The sequence below is a fragment of the Prunus mume genome, linkage group LG5, assembly GCF_029339155.1.
Source record: "Prunus mume cultivar Tortuosa linkage group LG5, ASM2933915v1, whole genome shotgun sequence".
NCBI lineage: Eukaryota > Viridiplantae > Streptophyta > Magnoliopsida > Rosales > Rosaceae > Prunus > Prunus mume.
Window position 1 is genome coordinate 18,918,572 of NC_142702.1, and position 21,332 is coordinate 18,939,903.

Below are 21,332 nucleotides of genomic sequence, written 5' to 3' on the forward strand. Positions count from 1 at the left end.
GCATTCTCTTTTTTCTTCCCGGGAGATAGATGTCGTACGTTCAGTGCTTTGCTCGAAATCGGTTGAATCTGGGTCGTCTATGTCGTAGAGTTCTATGCACTGTTCCACATTGAATTGATGACCCATGTCGAATAGACTGGCGTAACGTGGCAGTTGGTAAACATGATATGTTGTGGGACCCACGTTAATGGGCCTCAAGTTGGGCTGCTTAACAGACTATAGGCTGATGATGCGTAGTTTCTCTTAGGTTCGAAACATTGGTGGGCTAACCTAGTGGAGTTGGATTCGGGGAGAGTTTGGGTTTGGTACAATTTTGACTCATCACCAACGATATAGTTAAGGGTAATGTTTTTGCAAGAGACTTAGGCATATTTATGTATCAATAATAGAGAAAGTAAGGAATTAGAGAACTTAGGAATCGGGGAAGTATTGAATCTGTATGGAAAAAATTAGGAGTGGGCACGATGCGGTATGGTACGGTATTGAGCCTATACCGCTACCGACATCTTGGAAATTTAAATCGGTATGGTGCAGTGCGGGATTATGGTTTGCCAAAGCTGCACCGTCAAATCGATATCGGTACGGTATCGGTATCATTTCGGTACCAAAATGATACAACTAAAAAAGGAACCAATTCAATATTCAACATCAAAATAAGTGATGTCTAAATTACAAATTCAAATATTCAACATATTCAATATCCAAATCCTAATCAACATATTCAATATCCATCAACATATTCAATATCCAAATCAACCAAATCAATATTTATCCATCAACAAATTCATCAAACCCAAATGGTTAAAACTCATGCCTTATGACTTACAAACCAAAATAGTTTAAATTATGCCTTATGGCTTACAAAAATATGAACACAATCCAAACATAAATGACAAAAATATAAAGTTATACTATTCGGTAAGGTATGGTATTGACCGGTACTAAAATCTTGATACCGCTACTATACCATATTTTATTGGTACGGTACAATACGGTACCGAATATCTCCTCATACCAAATGAAACGGTATGAAATCGGTATGGTACGGTGCGGTTAGGGTACTGTTTCGATATTTCGGTTTAAGATGCCTACCCCTAGAAAAAATCATTCACATTAAGCTGTTTACTAAACATATAGAATTAGCAAAGGAATGAGGTTGATTCCCATTGTTATTATCTACTAATTTTCATGAATCAGAATCCAAATTAATTTGATTACTAAAATGCCTTGTACATTTTCACCACAACACATATATAATTCTCAAATTGACTAAGAAGACCAAACTAGTAAGGCAATGTAAACATGAGGAATCAATACGTTGAACAGGGTGAACAACAAGAGCCCAGTTCAATGATAATGTTAATAACACCTTTGTCCAGAGTCAATTTCAAACGAAAAAATAAACTCCAATAACACCTTGGAGCCTCTTTGAACTTCTTCTTGGCGTGAGTTTTTATTTTTTTTAACGGTTTGCGGTGTTTTGGAATTATGTTAAAGTGGTAATGGTATTTTGGAAATTAATAAGGAAAACATGAATGAGAATCGTATCGACTACCCCCTCCCCTTTTAATTGATATGATACTTAGTTTTGAGGGAATGTGATTATGGATTTTGAGTTTTGAGGGGATGTGATTATGGATTTTGAGGTAGGGCCCACTTATTTTTTCATTCTTGATTTCAAGTAAACGCAATGGAAGTCAGGAATAGAAATCATTTTCTTTCCTCTCATACCCATTACTGATACGTAAACATGTCCTTATAGTTTAAGTGGTTAAGAGTATTTAGTCATACACATGATGTCTTAGGTTCGATTCCACCTCACCCTTATATCCCTTATTTAAATAATTTTAAAATATATATATATATTGTCTTCTTCTCAAGATTGTTAATTTTGATCCTCAATAAGATGGAACCGGTGCTTGCGTAGAATCTTAGACATTCAACAATAAAAGTTTTTGGGGAAATATCTTGCAATCTTCAAGCAGATTGAATAAGCGAATGGAGTTCAATTACTATATCATTTTATGCAAGAATTCTATAGTGAGGGCCTTTATCTAAGGGCCGTAGATGATGTCTTATCTCTCAGTTAATCAATTAGATCAAATTTGTTAGTTTAATCTAATGGTTAAGAGATAGGACCTCATCTCATGGCCTTAGATAAGACCCTCACTATAAAATGACTCATCACTTATGATAGGCAAAGAGTGTGAACTACACTACAATGTCTCAATTTTAAAATGTCAATTATGCACAAGAAGTCATAGGTTCATATATATAGTCCTCACCATAGAATTCTTGACAAGTCATGTGAAAGGTCCATATGACTAGTAATGCACCAATTTCTAAAAGTCGCGTTCAGATTTGGGCTTGGAAAGGCTTCTTGTGCGAGTTGGTGGGCCAACTTATGTTTTATAGCAGAAACATTTAAACTTTGCAATTGTGTCTTTGTCTTTGACGTAGAAAAATGAAGTCGAATAGAAAATCTTGTTTTCAAATAATGTAAACCCATTCATTGCATTTGTTTTTTTTTATAAATTCATAATTATAATGACCCATACAATCAACCAAGTAATCATACACTAGATAATTTTTCGTATGGGGTGGACAAGTCTATCTTGACAGATCACGTGAGACTAACAAGTCTTCTAGAAAGCTTGACAATCATTAAATTTGAAGCTAATTAAACATAATTTGTTAATTACAATCTTCCACCAAGGACTAGATTCACTGCAAAGATTTTTTGGAATGTAGTTTTCATAGAACAATGTGGTTGGCCTATTCAAATATTGGATCTCAAGCAGGGTAATCACTTTTAGCCGATTGAGCTACAAATCTATTGTGATTAAATTTTCATTTTAGACTTGAATCTGTACATTATTTTCAATTACCACCCTTAGATAAAAATAGATTAATGTTGTCAAATAATCAAGATTAATTTATTTCTCATACTGTATGCAAAAACAGACATGGATTAAACAATTGACTAAAGTCTGTAAGCAAAAGAGTTAGCTAATGGCTTTGCCTTATTATTCTAAGAGACCTTTGCATTATTAAATTTAAATGACGACAAATGGACTTGTGAGATCCAACATTTGTTTCGGTTTCGACTGACTTGTTTTGTTTACATTAATAAGACAAGAAATCTGCAAATTGCATTAGATTCAATTCATGTGCTTTGACATTGTCTTATATGTCTCGGAACAGGCATTAGAGACACACAGAAGACAGCTCTGCACGCAGCAGAACCGTAGTTTTCATTTGATGATGAACAGTCGGCATGCCCGACAACAATATCTATATGGTGTTTTCATGCCGAGCCAAATTGTTTTGTGAAAAGAGGTTGATGATTTATATAAGAAGATATGATCAAAATGATTGTTTAAGATAATTGATCTCAGCCAATCCATGCATTTTGTTTGCTTAAGCTTAATCTTTAATGGTTTTTTAACACAATATATGTGTCACAGCTCTCGAAGATCTTGAATCTCAAACATTTCTCTGTCCTCTTTGCATAATTATTTAGCATTTTACGCATGTGAGAAAGGATAGTGTTAACTTGATTGATATACATTGTAAATCTATTGTGTTGATTTGACATTATTTAAGGTGATGATATTACTAAATTGTTAAGGTGATGATACTTTAATTATGCCTCCACTTTCAGAAATCGTCATTCCTGTCATTTCAATCAACTTTTCCATTAAAAATGAGGGCATATTTGTCTTTTCATTAACTTTAAATTTATTAAAATATTTATTTGTTTATAAATAAATAAATAAATATAATAAAAAAACTCTCTCTCCCACCACCGATTTCTTCTACCCCCATTCCCCATGACCACCACCGGCCCCATGAACCCAGAACACAACGCTCCCCACCCAATCCTCCTCTCCATCCTCACGTATTTCACCCCACTCTCCTCGATCTCCTTTCTCCCTCATTCGCTCCTCGCTCAGCACCAAAACGTTGTCGTTCTCCTCCACCTACACTTTAATTTGTTAGAATTTTATACAGCTAAGGCAAGAATCTAGAATGTTTTACCATTTTTTAATTCAAAGCAATGAGTTCCCAAGTTGAAAAGGAGAGGGAGAAAGTGCTTTTGGTGAGTCACTACGCTAAAAATATCGAAGGTTGGGAGAGATTTTCAAAATCTTTGAAGTTCAGTCAAGTTGGATGAAATTTTTTAATGCTACCATCACAGTAGGTCATGGGATAATTGGGCTTGGAAGTCCCCACTGAGAGGTCTATTTATTGATGCACCGGATGCTTGTCTGAAAGCTCTGTTATATCTATCTTTTGATAAAATTACAGTTAAGCAAATGCCTTCCAACACGTAACATCCTTCGCTCCCGATTTCTTCTTCCCCCCATCCACCCAGATTTCTTCACAGCCCCGATTTCTCTCCCCCCATCAATTCCAGGTCCCCCTCCCCCCCCAAGATCTTATACTAAGATTTCGTTAAAAAATTTCTAACATTTCATCTCTCTTTACATGTTGATCCCTAGGTTTGGAGATTGAGAAGGTGGTACCATTTGTATTGTAGCATAGCAAAACAGAACAGTTCGATGAAAAAGAAAAAAAAAACAGGGACAGAAATAGCTGAAGCAGCAGTAAACCTCAAAAAGTATTGAAAAGACATTTTTGCCCATACCAAATGGCACTTGTTCATGCCATGTCATCATTTTTAACGGAAAAGTTGACTGAGTTGACGAAAATGACGATTTCTGAAAGTGGAAGCATAATTAAAGTACCACCATAACAATTTAGCAATATAAGGGATGAAAAAGTAAAGTTTGATCTTAGTCCAAGGACCATTGCTACAATTTAGCCTATTTTTTAACACAATTTGTTTTTACTTGGCAGAGATTTGGTAATTCATCTGTAAAATACATGTGAAATTACACTTTTGTTTTTCTTTTGGGTCTTAATAGCTTAAGCTTTTGCAGTTTAGTAGTTATTTAGCCATATGATTAATTTGCTTTGTTAGAGAACCACAAGAGGCTTTTATTAGAAACAACTAAACTGCTTATAAATCAACCTTGCAAAAAAAAAAAAAAAAAAAAAAAAAAAAGAACCCTACAAAAGAAATCGTAACAATTAGATTTAGATAAACAAGCGAACACATTATTTCAATTAATAAATATTGAAATACTTATGATGATAGTCAATGGTTACAAGACTTAAGTTGATTTTTATGCAAGTATAACTTCAAACTAGATGGTTATGATCGTGATATTGCAGTGTGAGATGAGAATGAAGAAAGTGAAGGTAGAATGTACTTATAGTGTATGTATACAAGGAGAGCAAAAATGCTCACGGACACATGTCAAATGTTGAGAAATGTAGTGAAAGTACACATTGAATTAAAGTGGTGAGCAAAATGCTGTCCTTGTATACATACACTACAAGTACAATTGTAAAATGCTCTCGTTGTAGACTTCTCAAGTTCTCACAAGAAAGTGGTGAGAACCCTTAAGTGTTGTTATTTCCACTCACATGTCCTATTTTCGCAGCCACCTTATCTTTAAATTTTTAAAGAAAAATTTACCCCTATTGTAAAATGACTTAAAAGGACTTTTTTTTTTTTATAAAAAGGACGTAGACTTCTCAAGTTCTCACGAACCCTATCGTTTGATAGAAAGGAAAAAAACACAAGAAAGCTACGACTCCTTTCTCATGATTCCTCTTATGACTTTTCAGTGCTCATAACTTAATTCTCAAATAATTTTCTTCTCTTTTCTATTCATTCAATCAAATGGTTTATAAAGAAGGAAACAACAAGAGAGTGGATGTTGAAGAGAATGATTTTGGCGAAAAAGTAAGAAAATCCTATTTGAACAGAATTTCTAAGATCTTTACGATTACTTAAAGTATTGGGAGATGAGTATTTCTTGGACTCTGAATTTTTTTCTTAAACAAATTAAAATTTTGAAAACCTGGGGATGAATCAACAATTCTACGATTTGGGCTCTGTTGATTACACAAAGAACGTTCCTTACAAAACCAGTTTGGCTGAGGATTTTTTGAGGCATGAGAAGGTGAAGAAGGCTTTGGGGGTTAATGGGTCGTTGGTTTTTGAGGAATACAGTGATTTGGTGGGGGATATTTTGCATGAAGATGTGATGAAGAGTGTGAAATACATGGTGGAATATTTCATGAAAAAGAACAAGGTCTTTCTGTACCAAGGGAAGTTTGATTTGAGAGTTGGTGTGGTTTCCATTGAGGCAAAGAGAGATATATAGTAAACATGAGAGATAGAGAGAGATGAAGCGTGAGAGATGGAAAATAAGATACAACAAAAATGAGAGAGAGAGAGAGAGAGGACATGAGCAAAGACAATAAAAGAAGAGATGAAATGAGTTGACAATTAAAAGGGTATTTTAAGAATATTGGTTGAGTGGAAAAATAAAATTATATTTTTTAAAATTTACATGGTGGGTGAGAAAATAATATGAGTGGAAAAATAAAGTGAGTCGCGCAATAATATTTTCCACATACAAGCCGTGAAGAAATGAAAGAAAATGAAAGGGAGCTGTTGGCATGTGGCCTTTGTTTTCGTCTTGTTGGACGCTAGTTATTATTGTATTTTGGTTGAAAATTGGAAGTGGAATTCTCTAGAAGGTAGCCAAAATCTATTAAAAAATCAGAGATTCTCGATCACGATTATATGGGGGAGCCTGATTTAAGGATAGAGAAAGGGACCGGCCCACTATTCCGCCTATTCGGCTGTATTGGATCACCGGCCCACGATTATGGAAAAGTCCACGTCCTAGGCTTCATGAGGACGCGTGGCAGGAGGGGTCAAATCCGATTGGCACCGAGGTGGGGCCCTGCTTGATTTGAATAAGCAGCAGACGTGGATACGATAAGGTACCACGTACTGTACGGTAGTCTGACAAGGGCAGCTTCCTGCTCTGTGGTTGTGCATTGGTTACATCGTACTTGGGACCGTGGGTGGATTAGATTGTCGTTAATAAACACACGGATTAAAGTTAACAAGTTAATTAAATGGGTGGGACTCTCATTATTTTATGGCCAACAAATGAACAATCAAACAAAACTGACCAAACAATTTAAAAACACACAAACAGACAAAAAGTAGATGGCCATAAGCATATTATTATAGGTTTTTTAGGTTTTAGACATAAAACTTTTTTCACTTTTGAAAAAAGCCAAAGCTTTTTCAAAAAAAAAAACCGCTCAACTTTCAAATCAAAACATGTAAATTTATTGGATTCTTTGAAATCTAAAAATAAATAAGGCGTTTTGTCCATTTTCTTCTTTTAAAATTTTTCTCTCTCCTTTTGCTTTTTCTAAAATGTCCATATTATTATTAGGATTAAGTGCTAAAGTGCCTTTTGAAATATTAGTCAATTCTCACTAAATCCTCTTAAAGTTAAAATGACGCATTTTATTCTCTTGACTGATATTTTGTATCTCACTTTGCCCCTCATCGTTAAGTCTATTAAAAACTTTTTCAAAAATACTAACATGGCACTAATAGAGCCCACTATTTTGTTAAACTAAGCCATGTGTGAAGAAAAAAAATTAAAAAAAAATTAAAAATTATCTTTTAAAAAACTTAATTTAACTATTAAAAATAAAAATAATACTTTAAAACCAAAAAATTCCCCGATTCCCCTCCTCCAACCCCATTATCCCTTCCCACTACTCTCTTTTCCTCTCTCGCAGACCCAAAACCCAGCCCCCTTCATAAGCCAAAACCAGAGTCTTCATCTCCTAACCCAAATCATCATCACCCTTCTCCAACCCTAAGCCAAAACTAATTTATTGCATAAATTTCTTATACGAAAGCTGAAAAAGATAAATACAAATTTCTGTGTCTTTCTCTCACGGATTCGGCACCTCTTTGGTTGTTCTTAACCCCCAAATGTCATCATCCCAAATCACATCACTGAACAAGCCATAATGAGCTTCGCCCATGAACTCCACATCCCAAAATGGCATCCAAATTGAACCCCATGACATTTGCTCATCCACCACAGCACCACTCAAACAACCCCAGTAATTCTCCTCCGCGGCCATCAAATTCTCAGCAGCCACCAAACCCAACTGATGATCTCCACCGTCGATCCTCACATCTTCTTTCCCTGCAGCCTTGTCAATCGTTTTCCTAGCCTTTTTGCTTGCCATTGTCATTGTTGTTGTTGTTTTTGTTGCTGCTGTACCCTCAAACCTTGATCCTTGATCCATGGTGGCACCACCAACATCCACACGTCTTTGCCTCTTCATTTTTCTTGGGGTGCAATTGATCGATCTTCAATTCTCTCAGAAAAACAGAGCTGCGTTGTTTATCTATATATATATATATATATATATATAATATAAGAAGAGAGCTAAACCAAAAAAAAAAAGCTTCATGAAGGAGACGACCGAGGGTTGGAGAAGGGTGATGATGATTTGTGTTAGGACATGAGGGCTGTGGTTTTGGCTTAGGGAGGGACCTGCGTTTTGGGTCTGCGAGAGAGGAAGAGAGAGGAGTGGGAAGGGATAATGGTGATAGAGGAGGGGAATTGGGGATCTTTTGGTTTTAAAGTATTATTTTTATTTTAATAGTTAAATTAGTGGTTTTAAAAAGACAATTTTTCATTTTTAATTTTTTTCTTCACACATGGTACTTAATTTAGCAAAATTGTGGATTCTATTGATGCCACGTAGGGGTGGGTATCGAAACCGAAGAACCGATCATCTGAACCAAACCAGACTGAAAAAAACTGTGTTGACCAAAAAGTCAAAGTCAATTCAAAACACTGAACCAAACTCATTCTAATATGTTCTTGTTCCAATTCTATACCCCAACAAACTGAACCGGAGAGGCCACATTTTTTTTTAATATTTATTTATATCCAATGCTATATTTTTAATCTCATAACTAATATTTACCCAAGCTCAATTTCAAAATATCTCTCTTTTCTAGCCCCAATATTTTTTTTTGTATTAAATTGGATAATTTGTTAATTTTCAAGCAAAAACAAAAAAAATTGAAATTTGTATATATATAAAAAAATTAATAATCCGGTTCAAAATTGAACAGGAATCAGATCGAAGGCAGTTCAACTTGAACTGGACAATTTTATATAAAAAAAATTATTTAAATATGACCGAACCAAATCTGGTAAATATTATCAATTTCAGTTTCAATTTGAGGCAAAAATTGGCTCGAATCGGACCATACCCACGCCTAGTGCCACGTCAGCATTTTTAACGGAGTTTTTAAGACTTGAAGGTGAGGGGCAAAGAAGACACAAAATATCGGTCAAAGGAGCAAAGTGGGTCACTTTAACTTAAAAGGGTTTAGTGGGAATTAACCAATGTTTCGGACGTCACTGTAGCACTTAAGCCTTATTATTATTATTATTATTATAAGATTGCTATACAGAGTAATAGATTATTACAAAGTTAAAAAGAAAATTTTATGCTCACATGTCAAACACACACATACTTATATACAAAGATTCATAACATAACTCATTAACGAAAAACAAAATTACTATGTATCGAAAACGATGTTTCGGGAGCTACATAATGCTAAGGGTTTTTTAAGTTTTTAAAAAGTGATTCGCATTTCCTCAAGCCATACACCGTGAGCAAAAACTGTCGATTACTTTGTCTTCAGAGCATGCGTGATTGTTGAACTTGACACATAAATTGCATATTCTGATACCATTGTGGTGGTGCTAGAGGAGGCTTATGGCGGCGTGGTCTCACAGATTATTAGTAAAGTGCCGTCTGGGTTGGTTCGGTTTTGAGCTCAACCCAAACACTGAACTGTAGGCTTCGGTTTGGCTATTTTAGAAATCGAAACCAAACCATAATTGATGAAAAGCGCCCATTTCGGTTAAATGGACATAGTGGGTTGGTTTGGGGGGGGGGAGAGAGAGAGAGAGAGAGAGAGAAGAAGGAAAAAGAAAAAGGGAGATGGGGAGAGGTAGTTAAGACAGACGTAAAAAGGAGAAAAAAAATTAGAGAGATAGTGACTGATGGAGACAAGACAAATTGAGAGATAGAGAGAGAAGAAAAAGAAAAGATTGTAACAATGTATTATGTGTATAATATTTTTTTAATACAATCAGTTTAGTTTGGTTAAACCATAATTTTAAATATTACAAATCCTACACCAAACTATATATTTTGATTTAGTTTGGATTAGGCTCATACCACGAGGGCACAGAATATTAATTTGAAATTTGAAACCGCGCAGTGCAGGCCGTACCTAAGGTACTACAGGATTGACTTGGTCTTCTTTTCTAGGAGCGTGCCGTTTTGTCAAGGGAGCCACGTGTCAAATACAACAGTTTCTTGGAAACCAGCGTGTTGAATTGGGAGCTGGGCTTTTTGTTCTAATCTTAAATTCTTTTTATATTTTACTCAACTTCATAAATATCTTGTGTAGCTGCCCCCATTCCAAACGCGACCCTTCAGGGTCAAGTCTTCGTATTGTACTACTCTACTCACGCGTAGCTGATTATTGACAATCCTTCATCAAAGTGAGCCCTACGTAAATTATGGGAGATTACACGTTCGCTTCGCTTAAAACACCAATTTCACAGGAAACATCCGAGTCTATTACGAAGACTATACGGGGTTTGATATTCTGTCAATACTTCCTACACACCCTTTTCATATTCACTAACCGATGAAGTAAATGTATTATGACTTTTCTTCGAAATAACATTTCTCGTGTGGTATGATTTAGCAATGTGATTATTTTCAGCTTTTTTACTCGTTACATTTAAAGTTGTTCGTATACGTATGGATATTTCACTTTGCGAGACATTGACAGATTAGAGTTATGCAAAAAAAAATTGCATTTACATCTCCTCCCCTCTGATGATGTATATCATTGATTATATTCTTATTTCTTTTCTTCGTTTCTTTTTCCATTTTCAAACATCTTGTATAAGAGCATCCACAATGATGCTATCTATTTCTTAGCTAAAATTTAGCTAAAAATATAATAAAGCTATTTTAGGAGCTCTCTAAAAAATTTCAACTCCAACCATACTCCTTAATTTGGAGAGTCATAAGCTATAACTATTTTTTGATTGGTCAATCTCTATTAAAAAATAAAATAAAAAATAGTTAGCATTAAATAAAGGTTTGAAATACTCATTAAATAAATCAGCATTAAATTATAGAGAATCACTAAGAGTCATTTCTCTCTCCTCAGATTTATGAGCTCCTAAGGGACTCCTATTTTAGGAGGTGGATAAAGCGTGGTTGGAGTTGCATTTTTACAATTCCTCTCTAAAATTTGTCTAAGAGTGTGATTTATGGAGCCCATTGTAGATGCTTTAAGAAAATATGAGGCTGTACACTAACCGTAAATACTTGATAAAAACTCGCTGACTTGTACGCCCCCATTTTAATGACAATCCCCGTGCAACTTTCGCCGCAGCCACTTCTCATCGGACCCTTCTTTTATCTGACTTTTGACTTGCCATCTCATCCCACTGCCCCCATTTAAACTGATTTTATTCTTCCCATATTCGCGTGCCGACCAATTCTAAAGATAAAAATCAAACTCCTTTCTCCACTTGCACTTGCTCTCTCCCTTCCCTTCGTACAATTTTGACTTTTCAAAAAAAAAAAAAAAAACACATTTTCCCCTTTATATATAACCCTCTCTTCACCTCCCAAACACTCTTAATACTTTTTCATCACCCACCTCGCCCTACCACCGCCTGAAAGTCTTGAACCACCAACAAAACCCATATCGAATTCAATTCAACACCAAAGACTGAAAATTTAGCTAAAGTAGCACTTTGGGTATTTCAGATCTTTGATGAAATACCCTCACTGCTATTCTCGGACTTCAAATCCAGGCCATGTCCAATATACCCACCTCTCTCTCTGAAATCTGCTTAACTCTTTCTCGGCTCACCATGTCTGAGGCAGACCCTTGGCCTTTTTCCTGAACCCAGCTCTCTCTCTCTCTAGCAAAAAACCCAAATCAAATCTCAACCCAAACTTCGAAACCCACAAGCCAATTTCCCTCTTTTTTTTACCAATCAATGGCAAAGATCAGAGGATTCAAGCTCGGAAATCGCCTTTGCCGGGTCACCCGGTGGTTCTTATTCCGTAATACCCGAACCCGAAATGGATACTCCATGCTCAACCCGGATTCTCCCCTGACTTGCAGCAACAAACCCACGTCCAAGCTGCTCACTTGGGGCCGGAAGTTGTCCGCCGGAGCCAAATCTCTGTGCTGCCGCAAACCTGGGTCGGGCTACAAACAGTTGGGTCAGAACCCGGTTGAGTCAAGCAAGCCTGTGACGGTTCCAAAGGGACACCTGGCTGTGTACGTGGGTCAAAAAGACGGCGACTTTCACCGAGTTTTGGTGCCTGTCATTTACTTTAACCATCCCCTCTTCAGCCGGCTTCTGAGAGAGGCCGAAAAAGAGTACGGGTTTCAGCACCAGGGAGGGATCACCATACCCTGCCCGATCTCGGACTTCGAGAGCGTCAAGACCCGGATCGCCGCCGGGTCGACTCAGCGCAGGCTGACGTGGAAGCGCAGCGCCTCCCATTAAGACGCGACAATGAAGGACGATGATGATGATGATGACGATAATATTCCAAATTGATAGTGATGTCGTTAGAAATCTTTGTGGAGTTTAGTGGTCTCACTTCGTTTTTACTTTTTTACCCTTTTTAAATTTTTGGAATTTTCTTTTTGTACTTTTTGGTACATGTGTGGTAGCTTTTTAGATGTATATTTATACAAAGAATATGATGAATTTTTTCTCTTTTAATTCTTGCAAATGGGGATTTAATGTGGTTGATAATGATCATGAGGTGATAATGACAGTGATTATTTCTTGGGTTTTGATGTGAATGCATCAAATGGTGATAAAAATGATAATGATGTCAAGACTTTGACTACTTCAATATATTGTTGTGGGGAGTTTCTTTTTTGTTTCTTTTGTTGGTGTTGTTGTTATTATTGGTTCTTAATTGGAAACGTAAGAAAGTTGGGGGAAATGTCTTGTTGATGGGCAATTGATGACGTTGACTTGGTATTAATGCTCGAATTTTTTTATTAAACGGTCGATTGTTTTTAACAGGTACTTATCCAAAGAACGCTTTTTATAAGATTTTCAATAATAATAACCACAAACAAGTGGTTAAGCTAAAGCTAATATAACTAATGTTTGAAGATTAGTTGTGAGATTTTCTGCTTAGGGAATTGTCCAATTTTCTCAATCCACTTCCATATATCACAGGTTTTGCTTAATGAATTAATTATTAATGTCCAATTTGATTGGAAAATGTTAGAGAATCCAATTTCCCCTTAAAAAGGTTTTTGGTCGGTCTCAGCACCAAGTTTTCTAGAAGAAAAAATTATCTTTGTTTGACACCATAGACGTGTCCTACTCAAGCATGGATGAAACTAGTGGCATAGTGGGGAATCTGATGAAATTAGAATCAATTGATGGAGGCAGTTTCCCACCTCCCGCAGCTCCACCACCATACATTGGTCTTTTTATTCCATTTTGCTATATGGCCAGTACATTTGTACTTTATTTTTATTATTGTGGATTTAGTATATGCCACACAGAAGCTCAAAAAGGTCTATGAAAGCACTTGAATGCAGGCAAGGCACCTTCAAGGTTCCAGTCCATGTTGCTCTGTATCCCATTTTGTTGTAGTTGAGAAAGATCATGAATATGTATCGGATTTGCTGGACGAATGGCATGGTGAATTGTCTTTGTGGGACTCGAACTTGATGAGGCGCACCTCACTGTTCTGGTCAATTGGTATGTGTGGATTTTATAACTCAATAGAATGACATTTATAATATAGATTTTGTAATGAAAAAAGGGGTTTAATGGGTTAGAATAAGTTATTGAGATTTCAATCGTTTGATCAACCTGATGGTTGTGATAAGTTATCGCTCACAATTACTTAAAAAGAGGTCCTTGGTTCTGGTAGTAGTAATTATTAAGTAAAATTATGGTGGTTTCTTTTATAAAAGTATACCATAATATTTGTTGTCATCTTAAGTTGTACTCTAAAACAAGTCAAATTTATTTATGGATTATTAATTTTACCAACATCTGACTAGTATCTTTGTAGGCTTCGGTGCTATGTAACCGATAAACGCTCAAAACAAATGTATTGACTTATTTATAACAGGAACTTTTTCTAGGATCATTTTAACCACTTGAGAAACCATTATCTGTCAAATGACCCTAAATTTATATGGCCTAGATGGGATTTAACAATAGCTCCCCAACAAAGTCGTGGCATAATTGATAAGGAAATTACCACAACCTAAAATATCAAACTAACCCAAAAAAACCAAAAACGGTTATGTTAGTTGAAGGAAAGGCTTTTGATCATACTAAACGTGAGGGAGAGACAAAGACAAAGACACAGACAGACAGAAAATAAGAAATTGATGAACCATGGGTTCATTGCAAAGATCATCTATGTCATTTAGGAGGCAAGGCTCCTCCGGCCGCATTTGGGAGGATAGGGTTCCAGTATTCGATCAAAAGCCGACTTCCTTCTCCGGTCCCATTTGCCCTACCTTCTCTGGTCCAATTCGCCCTCCCTTCTCTGGTGTCAAAAGTTTCGAACACCATCCAAATTTTGAAGAAAAATTTCAGGAACGAGAGTTTGTTGAGTCGAATTACGCACGAGGTTCACCTTCGCCTTCTAAGCAAGAAAATAAGGTGGCTCAAAGGTGTTTTCTTTCTTCTTTCTTTGGGCGATGCATGGGTTCTCCTACTGCTGCCTAGCTTGTTAGGATTTTTTATTTTATACGTATTGTCATGTTCATCACTAAATTATACATAATTTCTATCTCCTACTCAAATTTTTATTTCTGTTATATTCGTTGGATTTGTGATCATAATTATAAATGTTATTTTATCACAAAATTTTCAAATCCATTTATTTGTACAAGACTCATCGACATCCTATGCGTAACAATTTACAGAACAAATTCATCATCTTACTGGAAATGAATGATCACATTCACGTTCAAAATTCAAAATATAGCATGCTTAATTTTCTTTGCACAGTGAATTCATTAATTTTTTTTTCCCAATCCATGATCAAAGCTCAGAGTTTCGTCATCATACGAATTTGTTCTTTCGGTGGTTTTTCCTTTTCTCCAGCCAACATATTTATATTTTCTTTTCTCAATTGAATTGAAGTAAGAATGGGAAAGGAACGAAATCGACAGATTAAGAACAAACTAGGAAAGAAACAAATATGGGACACTTTAGATGTAAATGCATACCGAACTAAATGGAGAACACATCCATTCGCAATTATTGTTTGTTATAAATTTTTTTAAAAAAACTAATTATAAGGAATTGCGCAACAAGCAATCAAAACAAGAACATGAAAAGTTTGGAACATTTGAATGGCGTATTCTCCACAACGATTTACAAATCTAATCCATCATATTATTGAAAATTGCAAATATTTTGAGATAAATCATTTACAAATTTTTCTCTTATATTTCCTTACCAATAAATCAACTGTTTGTGATGGAAAATACTACATGCTGGTGGAAATTTAAAAGCGATCAAATGATATAGGTGTATTAACATCCTAATTAGTCCTTGGGAGACCCGATGGTGCGGCTCCCAACTACTAGAGCAGGTCAGCTTGGGAATATCCGCCTTTTCTCGGAGCCACTCGAGCCTCTCACTTAGACAATAATTCCCCTCGACTTCCACTCAATCGAATCAAAGATGACAATGGGGTTGAATTATTATCACTCTGTTATAAACATGCATATGACAATAAAAGTGATCTAATTCATACAGACATAGGCAAGAAAACACGAGACAAGGAAGATAAAAGAAGATTTGTTATTTATTGAAATGAATCGCATTACTTGCCACTAAAATGAATACCGGTATTTATACCAGACTAATTATATTGACCAAAACAAACATAAGATTCTACATAGAGAAACAATACAAAATTTTAAGACCGGATTAATTTAATACCATCCACTACCACCAAGACCATCATTAAGCAAATCATGATTAGTTTACCCCAATATCCCACAAATAAAATCAAGGAAATGATGAAATAAAATTGTAAAACATAACAAACTTATATATGTTAATGGAGACTAGCAACCATTTAAATTGTAAAACCTGGAAAGATTGGATGACTTCTTTAACATGTAATTCAAATGAGAGATGTTACCTTCAACAAAAAAATGGACAGGGAGTGGGTAAAACATGAATCATGAGTTAACATCATCTCAATCTCATGAGTTGAAATGTAAAACATGTTAATTCTAAATTGCAGACTAGTGATTTTCTCTTCATTTTCCAGTGAATCATTAATTAATATTTTATTCAATTAATAATAGATAAAAGCTCAAATGTTTATAACAATTAAAGATTGGCGCTTTCAATTCTTTTAGCTATGAATATTTTCTTTTCTGAATGGAATTGAAGTAGGAATTGGGGCGAACCAAGAAATCAACAAAGAAGAAAGCAGCCCATGTATAAGAGGAGCCCAATTTGGATTTGCACTACAGAACCAGTCCAATTAGCCCAATTTTATGCAAGCAAATCAACTTAAAATTTCAAAATTCCACCCAACCGTTCAAACTATACGTTATTTGATCGAACGGTAGGTGTGCCTCGTTTTTACTTCATTGTTTAGGTTGCATTTGATTTGATATTTAATAGCGGCCGTCCATTTAATAAAGCCCATTAAAATTTAAACACAAATTAGAGCCGTTGGATTTAGAAGCATAGAAAGATAGCTAAGCATCTAAATTTTGCCGGGACGCATGTAGACATCGACATGGTTGTGGTCACGTTGGAGAAACCAAAATCATCCACACAAAATAATTGGTATACTGTTTGATGAAGTTGGGTAATTTTTCAAAGCTATGCAACATTTTGAGTGGCCAAATTCAACCCGGTACCTTGCCAAGTTGCCAAACCAATTTTATTTAATTTTATATCAAGGGGAAAAATTCAAGTTCATGAATGAAAGAAAATTAAGGGCTTTAGTTAACTACCTCCAAATCCGACACAAACTCAACTGGATAACCATGATAGAATACACTTACTGTAGTAAAGATCAAAATCAAGCAATTATAGCAAAATAGAACGGAAATAAAATTCGATGGATTGAAATACGCAGTAATAATACGTCGTCTATCATGCCATGGAAATAACATCCATCATTTGGCTTTGGCGGCCTCCACTTCTTCCCTGACCTTATGGAAAGTGGAAAGCATCAAAGAACGCATGTTGGCAATCTCTACAAGGGCGTCAAGTGCAGATTCAAATGAGAGTTGTGCTGCCCGTAGCTTTGGCGAAACCAAACCGCCAAACACCAACAGTGACTTAGACCGCTCCTTTTGAAGTTGATGTTGGTGATCAGCTTCAGCTTTAACTGGAGGTGGAGCTCCATCCTTATCCTTTCGTTGTCGTATCTGTGGACTCATATCCATAAGTGGAGCTCCATTGTCATTGTCAAAGGATGCCCATTTGTGCAATGTAAAATGATGAATTTGCCCAACTCCTGGATTGGATTGCTGGGTTACTTCCAAAAATGTGCTTGCAGGGTGGGATTTCAGGTCCAACACAGCGCTGCTTACACGTGACTCACCCATTGAATGTCGAGCACTTGCTAATTGCAGCCACCCCTGTTTTTAGTGTTATCCTATTCCCTGTTAGTGTAAGAATATAACCAAAAGAAATATGTAATCCAATTTTACCTGTCGGAGTGTCCAAGACAGTGAATCCAATAGGGTTAAATACCCGTCTATTGAATCCAGGAACTGCAACGAATTTTCATTGAATCCAGGGAATGCAATACCATCTCGACCTTCTAAGCTCAATGATTGAAGGTCTTCTTTCAAGCTCCGTGATTTAGCTTCTTCTTCTTCCAAGCTCTGTGATTTAGGCTCTTCTTTCAAGCTCTGTGATTTAGCGTCTTCTTCTTCCAAGCTCTGTGATTTAGGCTCTTCTTTCAAACACTGTGATTTAGGCTCTTCTTTAAAGCTCTGTGGTTCATTGTCTTCTTCTTTCAAGCTCTGTGATTTAGGCTCTTCTTCTTCCATGGAGAATTTGATATTCAACAGCACAACCCCTTACTTTACTACTCATAAGCCATCACTGTCGTTGGGCTTTCTGCATGTTCAGGTCATTTTTGTCAGTGACATTACTAAATTCAACTCATCACTGATTTAATTCGTAAGAAATGCAAAAAGAAAGCAAACAGGATATGGATAAACCGTAACAAGGGTTAAATTCTTCCACATAGAAGAAGACTGGTCCGAGCTAAAATAATGCATTTACACGGGGTCAATCTACATTCTTCTCCTTTCTTCTTTCAACTACAGTCAGCATACCAGTGCATATTCTTAGAAGAAAGATAAGCACGTGAGAAGGAAGAAAACAAAACGCTATTTAAAGCCACTGTCATTTACATCAAAAGCTTGATCACAAGCAACGACACTTAAAACCATCATCTTTACCCCTAAATTAGAAATCAGAAATTGACACCAAACAAAAAAATAATAATAATAAGCAATCTCAAATACCAACCAAGAAGAATCATAGAACACAAAAATCTAAGGGGAAAAAAATCATAAATTTATAGACAAACCAGACTATTCTCGAAAACTGAAGCGTTCCTTCAGATGTTCTATAGGCAGCACTGACCATGTATCGTTAAGAGAATTACATTAGAAATCTTATAGTGAACAAACTAATAGAGACAAATAATGGAAATCCTCAGATGACAAAACTACTGTTTAAGTCTGTGTGCTACCCAAAGTTGATAAATTGTTGGAATATGGCATACCAAATCAACAAGTTCAAGCAGATAAAAACATAACAATATCCTACATAAAATGAACATAGAAGCAAATGAACAAACACATCCACGGTATACCCAACACATACATCCAAGTAACAAATGATATTTTCGTCAATTTATCTAACACATGAAAGAATTGCCATTACCCAATAAATAAAACCAACATCATCTCAAGAGACATTGAAAAAAAAACATTACAAATTTGTGAATGTTCTAAGAAAAGAAGACACCTTCAGAAAACTGTGTAGACATGGAAGCCATCCCCAATCTCAGGTGACCACGCATGCCCCACGAATAACAAAAGAAATGCCTAAATCTGATCCAAATTATATAATCACAAACAGTAAATTGAATTCAGATATTTATTCCACAAAATTTAAAAAGAAATTCACGGACTGACCTGAGGAGTGGTGGCGCCACAGGAAAGATGCGAGAGGAAGTGCTGGGCGACGAGAGTAGGGAGAAAAAGATCTCGTCTTTCAGAGGCAGGGATGGTGTGGGAGAGAATGGGGACTGGATGTAGTTGCAAAATGAGGAGCAGTACAAGGGTATTTTTGAGAGTCAGATTTTTCTAAGCCAGTGGATTTTGACAATTATGTCTGTAATAAATCTGGGGAGATTATCTAATAAATCTATATATATAAAGCAAATGACAAAGAATGGTGAAACATTCAAAATGCCAAAAAATGCCCTTGGTTAATTCAAATATTAAGAATTGAAATTATTAATTAAATAAGAATAATATGGTAAATTCACATTTTTTGTATTAAAAAAAATTAAAATTAAAAACAAAATCAGATAATATATCATACTTTTATGGAACATAACTACCTATTTTATCTTTTCTTTATTCTAAAAATAAAATAAAAAGAAAAAAGAAAACCAATTGGCACATGGGGCTAATATTTAATTATGTTCGTATTTAATTTAAGAATTGAAGAGTGTGTGGCCCTCCCTTATCAACTGGCCCCCTCTCAACTATTGTTGTACATACAATTTTATGTTAGTATATTGTACAAATATTATAAAATTCCTCACAAATTCTTAAATGACCTATATTTTCTTTGTTTCTCTTTCATTTTATGTCTAAATTTCTTTTGGATTGCATGTATTTTGTTATCATAAAAGAGTGATAGGTTATTCATACAAAAAGTAAAGAAAAAAAAAATAGAGAAAAGTGATAAAATTAGGGATTTCTTAAAAACTAGGTTGATTTGTCATAAAAGAAAGTGTTTGAATTTTTAAAGGTGCCCCCTCTTACTTAAATTTTTGGCTCCGCCACCCTTATCAATGTAACTAAAAAAAAAAATTTGCTACATACTTCTAATTTAGTTGTTGGATTGCATCTAAGAGCATGATGATTTTTTTTGAAATACTAATAATTACGAAGTTTATATTTTTTTAATAATAAGACAATCATTTTATTTGTTAAGAATGTGAGTTCAAATAGTTTAATAATAAATACGAACTTTTTTTTATATGTATTTTATAATAAGGCAATCATTTTATACAAAGTATCCTTATACATCACTGTTTATATGTATTTTACAATATTGTATACTTGGTCATGGGTGCCTAGGAGTGCAAATCGTGCGGCTCATGCAGCGGCGTCGATAGGTAACAGAGCTATGGAACTGCAAAGTTGGGTCGACAAACCACCATTGTCTCTCATTGGGGTGTTAACTTCTGATGGTTTGCCTTGTCCATCTCATGTTGCATCTGTTGTTTAGTTTTAATTCCTATTAGTAGCTAATTTGCTGGGTAGGGATTGTTGTTCTAGGCTCTGTTGGAATCTAGCTATGTTTAACCATGTTTTTGTTATTTGTTCTTGTGTTCTGTTGGCTCCTCGTGGCTTTAGCCTTTTGTTTGTGTCTCTATTCCCTGTTTTTGAGTTTTATGAATACAACATGAATTTCAGACCCAAAAAAAATAAATAAGTCTAATTTACGAACAAGTCTCATTTATAAGGAAACATTACTACAGTTGAAGTAGTTGCCTTATTTACATAAGGAGATCAAATACCCACCCATTGCTTGCTTTTATGAATACCCTATTGAAAACCTAGAGATGGTATTTCTATTGAGATTGTAAAGCAGCTTAAAGAATTTAATAGTCTGAATTTTCCCTATACATCGCTTGGTATGAGAAAGACTTTGCTATTACGACACTTGAAAGCTTAACATTAAATCACCAAATAAGACAGTAAATAATCATCAATACTTAAATCCATTTGGTGCAAAGAAGGATAATGTTTGTGACTCATGTTCTCCTAAAATGACTTAACACATCTGTAATGGAGTTACAAGTAATTGATTAGGGAAGGTGATCTATCTAAATGTATTTAAAAAATATCAACTTAGTTTACTCCAATACCCCAAATCAAAAAAGTATAGTAAAATAAAACCATAGAATATGATGCCATAATTAACATGTTGGTGCAAAACAACGGGGATTGGATTTTGTAGCCAAGGTTCATACTTTTTCTTGTC

General features: G+C 35.4%; 3 protein-coding genes across 8 annotated transcripts; 1 reads left to right on the plus strand and 2 right to left on the minus strand.

Annotated features, from left to right (window-relative positions):
* Positions 1-7,773: 7,773 nt before the first annotated feature.
* On the minus strand, positions 7,774-8,542 carry LOC148917225 (uncharacterized). The gene has a single exon (XM_089051526.1). The coding sequence runs from the start codon at positions 8,251-8,253 to the stop codon at positions 7,852-7,854; it is 402 nt and encodes a 133-aa protein (XP_088907652.1). The 5' UTR covers positions 8,254-8,542; the 3' UTR covers positions 7,774-7,851.
* Positions 8,543-11,519: 2,977 nt separating this feature from the next.
* LOC103331728 (auxin-responsive protein SAUR36) lies at positions 11,520-12,776 on the plus strand. Its single transcript, XM_008234375.3, has one exon. The coding sequence runs from the start codon at positions 12,036-12,038 to the stop codon at positions 12,552-12,554; it is 519 nt and encodes a 172-aa protein (XP_008232597.2). The 5' UTR covers positions 11,520-12,035; the 3' UTR covers positions 12,555-12,776.
* A 4,221-nt stretch (positions 12,777-16,997) lies between these two features.
* LOC103331729 (coiled-coil protein) lies at positions 16,998-19,403 on the minus strand. 6 transcript variants are annotated; one of them, XM_008234379.3, is made up of 5 exons: positions 19,244-19,403; positions 19,074-19,159; positions 18,263-18,358; positions 17,738-18,152; positions 16,998-17,665 (listed from the first exon to the last, which is right to left on the minus strand). In XM_008234379.3, exons 4-5 carry the CDS (start codon positions 18,080-18,082, stop codon positions 17,198-17,200), a joined length of 813 nt encoding a protein of 270 aa, XP_008232601.2. In that variant the 5' UTR covers positions 18,083-18,152; positions 18,263-18,358; positions 19,074-19,159; positions 19,244-19,403; the 3' UTR covers positions 16,998-17,197. The 6 variants fall into 6 exon arrangements, with proteins under 6 accessions (XP_008232601.2, XP_088909357.1, XP_008232599.2 ...); XM_089053231.1 differs by having other exon boundaries at positions 18,257-18,358; XM_008234377.3 differs by lacking the exon at positions 18,263-18,358.
* Positions 19,404-21,332: the final 1,929 nt, after the last annotated feature.

What these genes read in the sequence shown, in the direction of transcription:
- LOC103331728 (XM_008234375.3), top strand. Translation starts at nt 12,036, where the DNA reads ATGGCAAAGATCAGAGGATTCAAGCTCGGAAATCGCCTTTGCCGGGTC.
- LOC148917225 (XM_089051526.1), bottom strand. Translation starts at nt 8,253, where the DNA reads ATGAAGAGGCAAAGACGTGTGGATGTTGGTGGTGCCACCATGGATCAA.
- LOC103331729 (XM_008234376.3), bottom strand. Translation starts at nt 18,082, where the DNA reads ATGGAAGAAGAAGAGCCTAAATCACAGAGCTTGAAAGAAGAAGACAAT. An exon ending in TGTCTTGGACACTCCGACAG is followed by an intron (nt 17,666 to 17,737) that starts GTAAAATTGGAT and finishes CACTAAAAACAG; the next exon opens with GGGTGGCTGCAATTAGCAAG.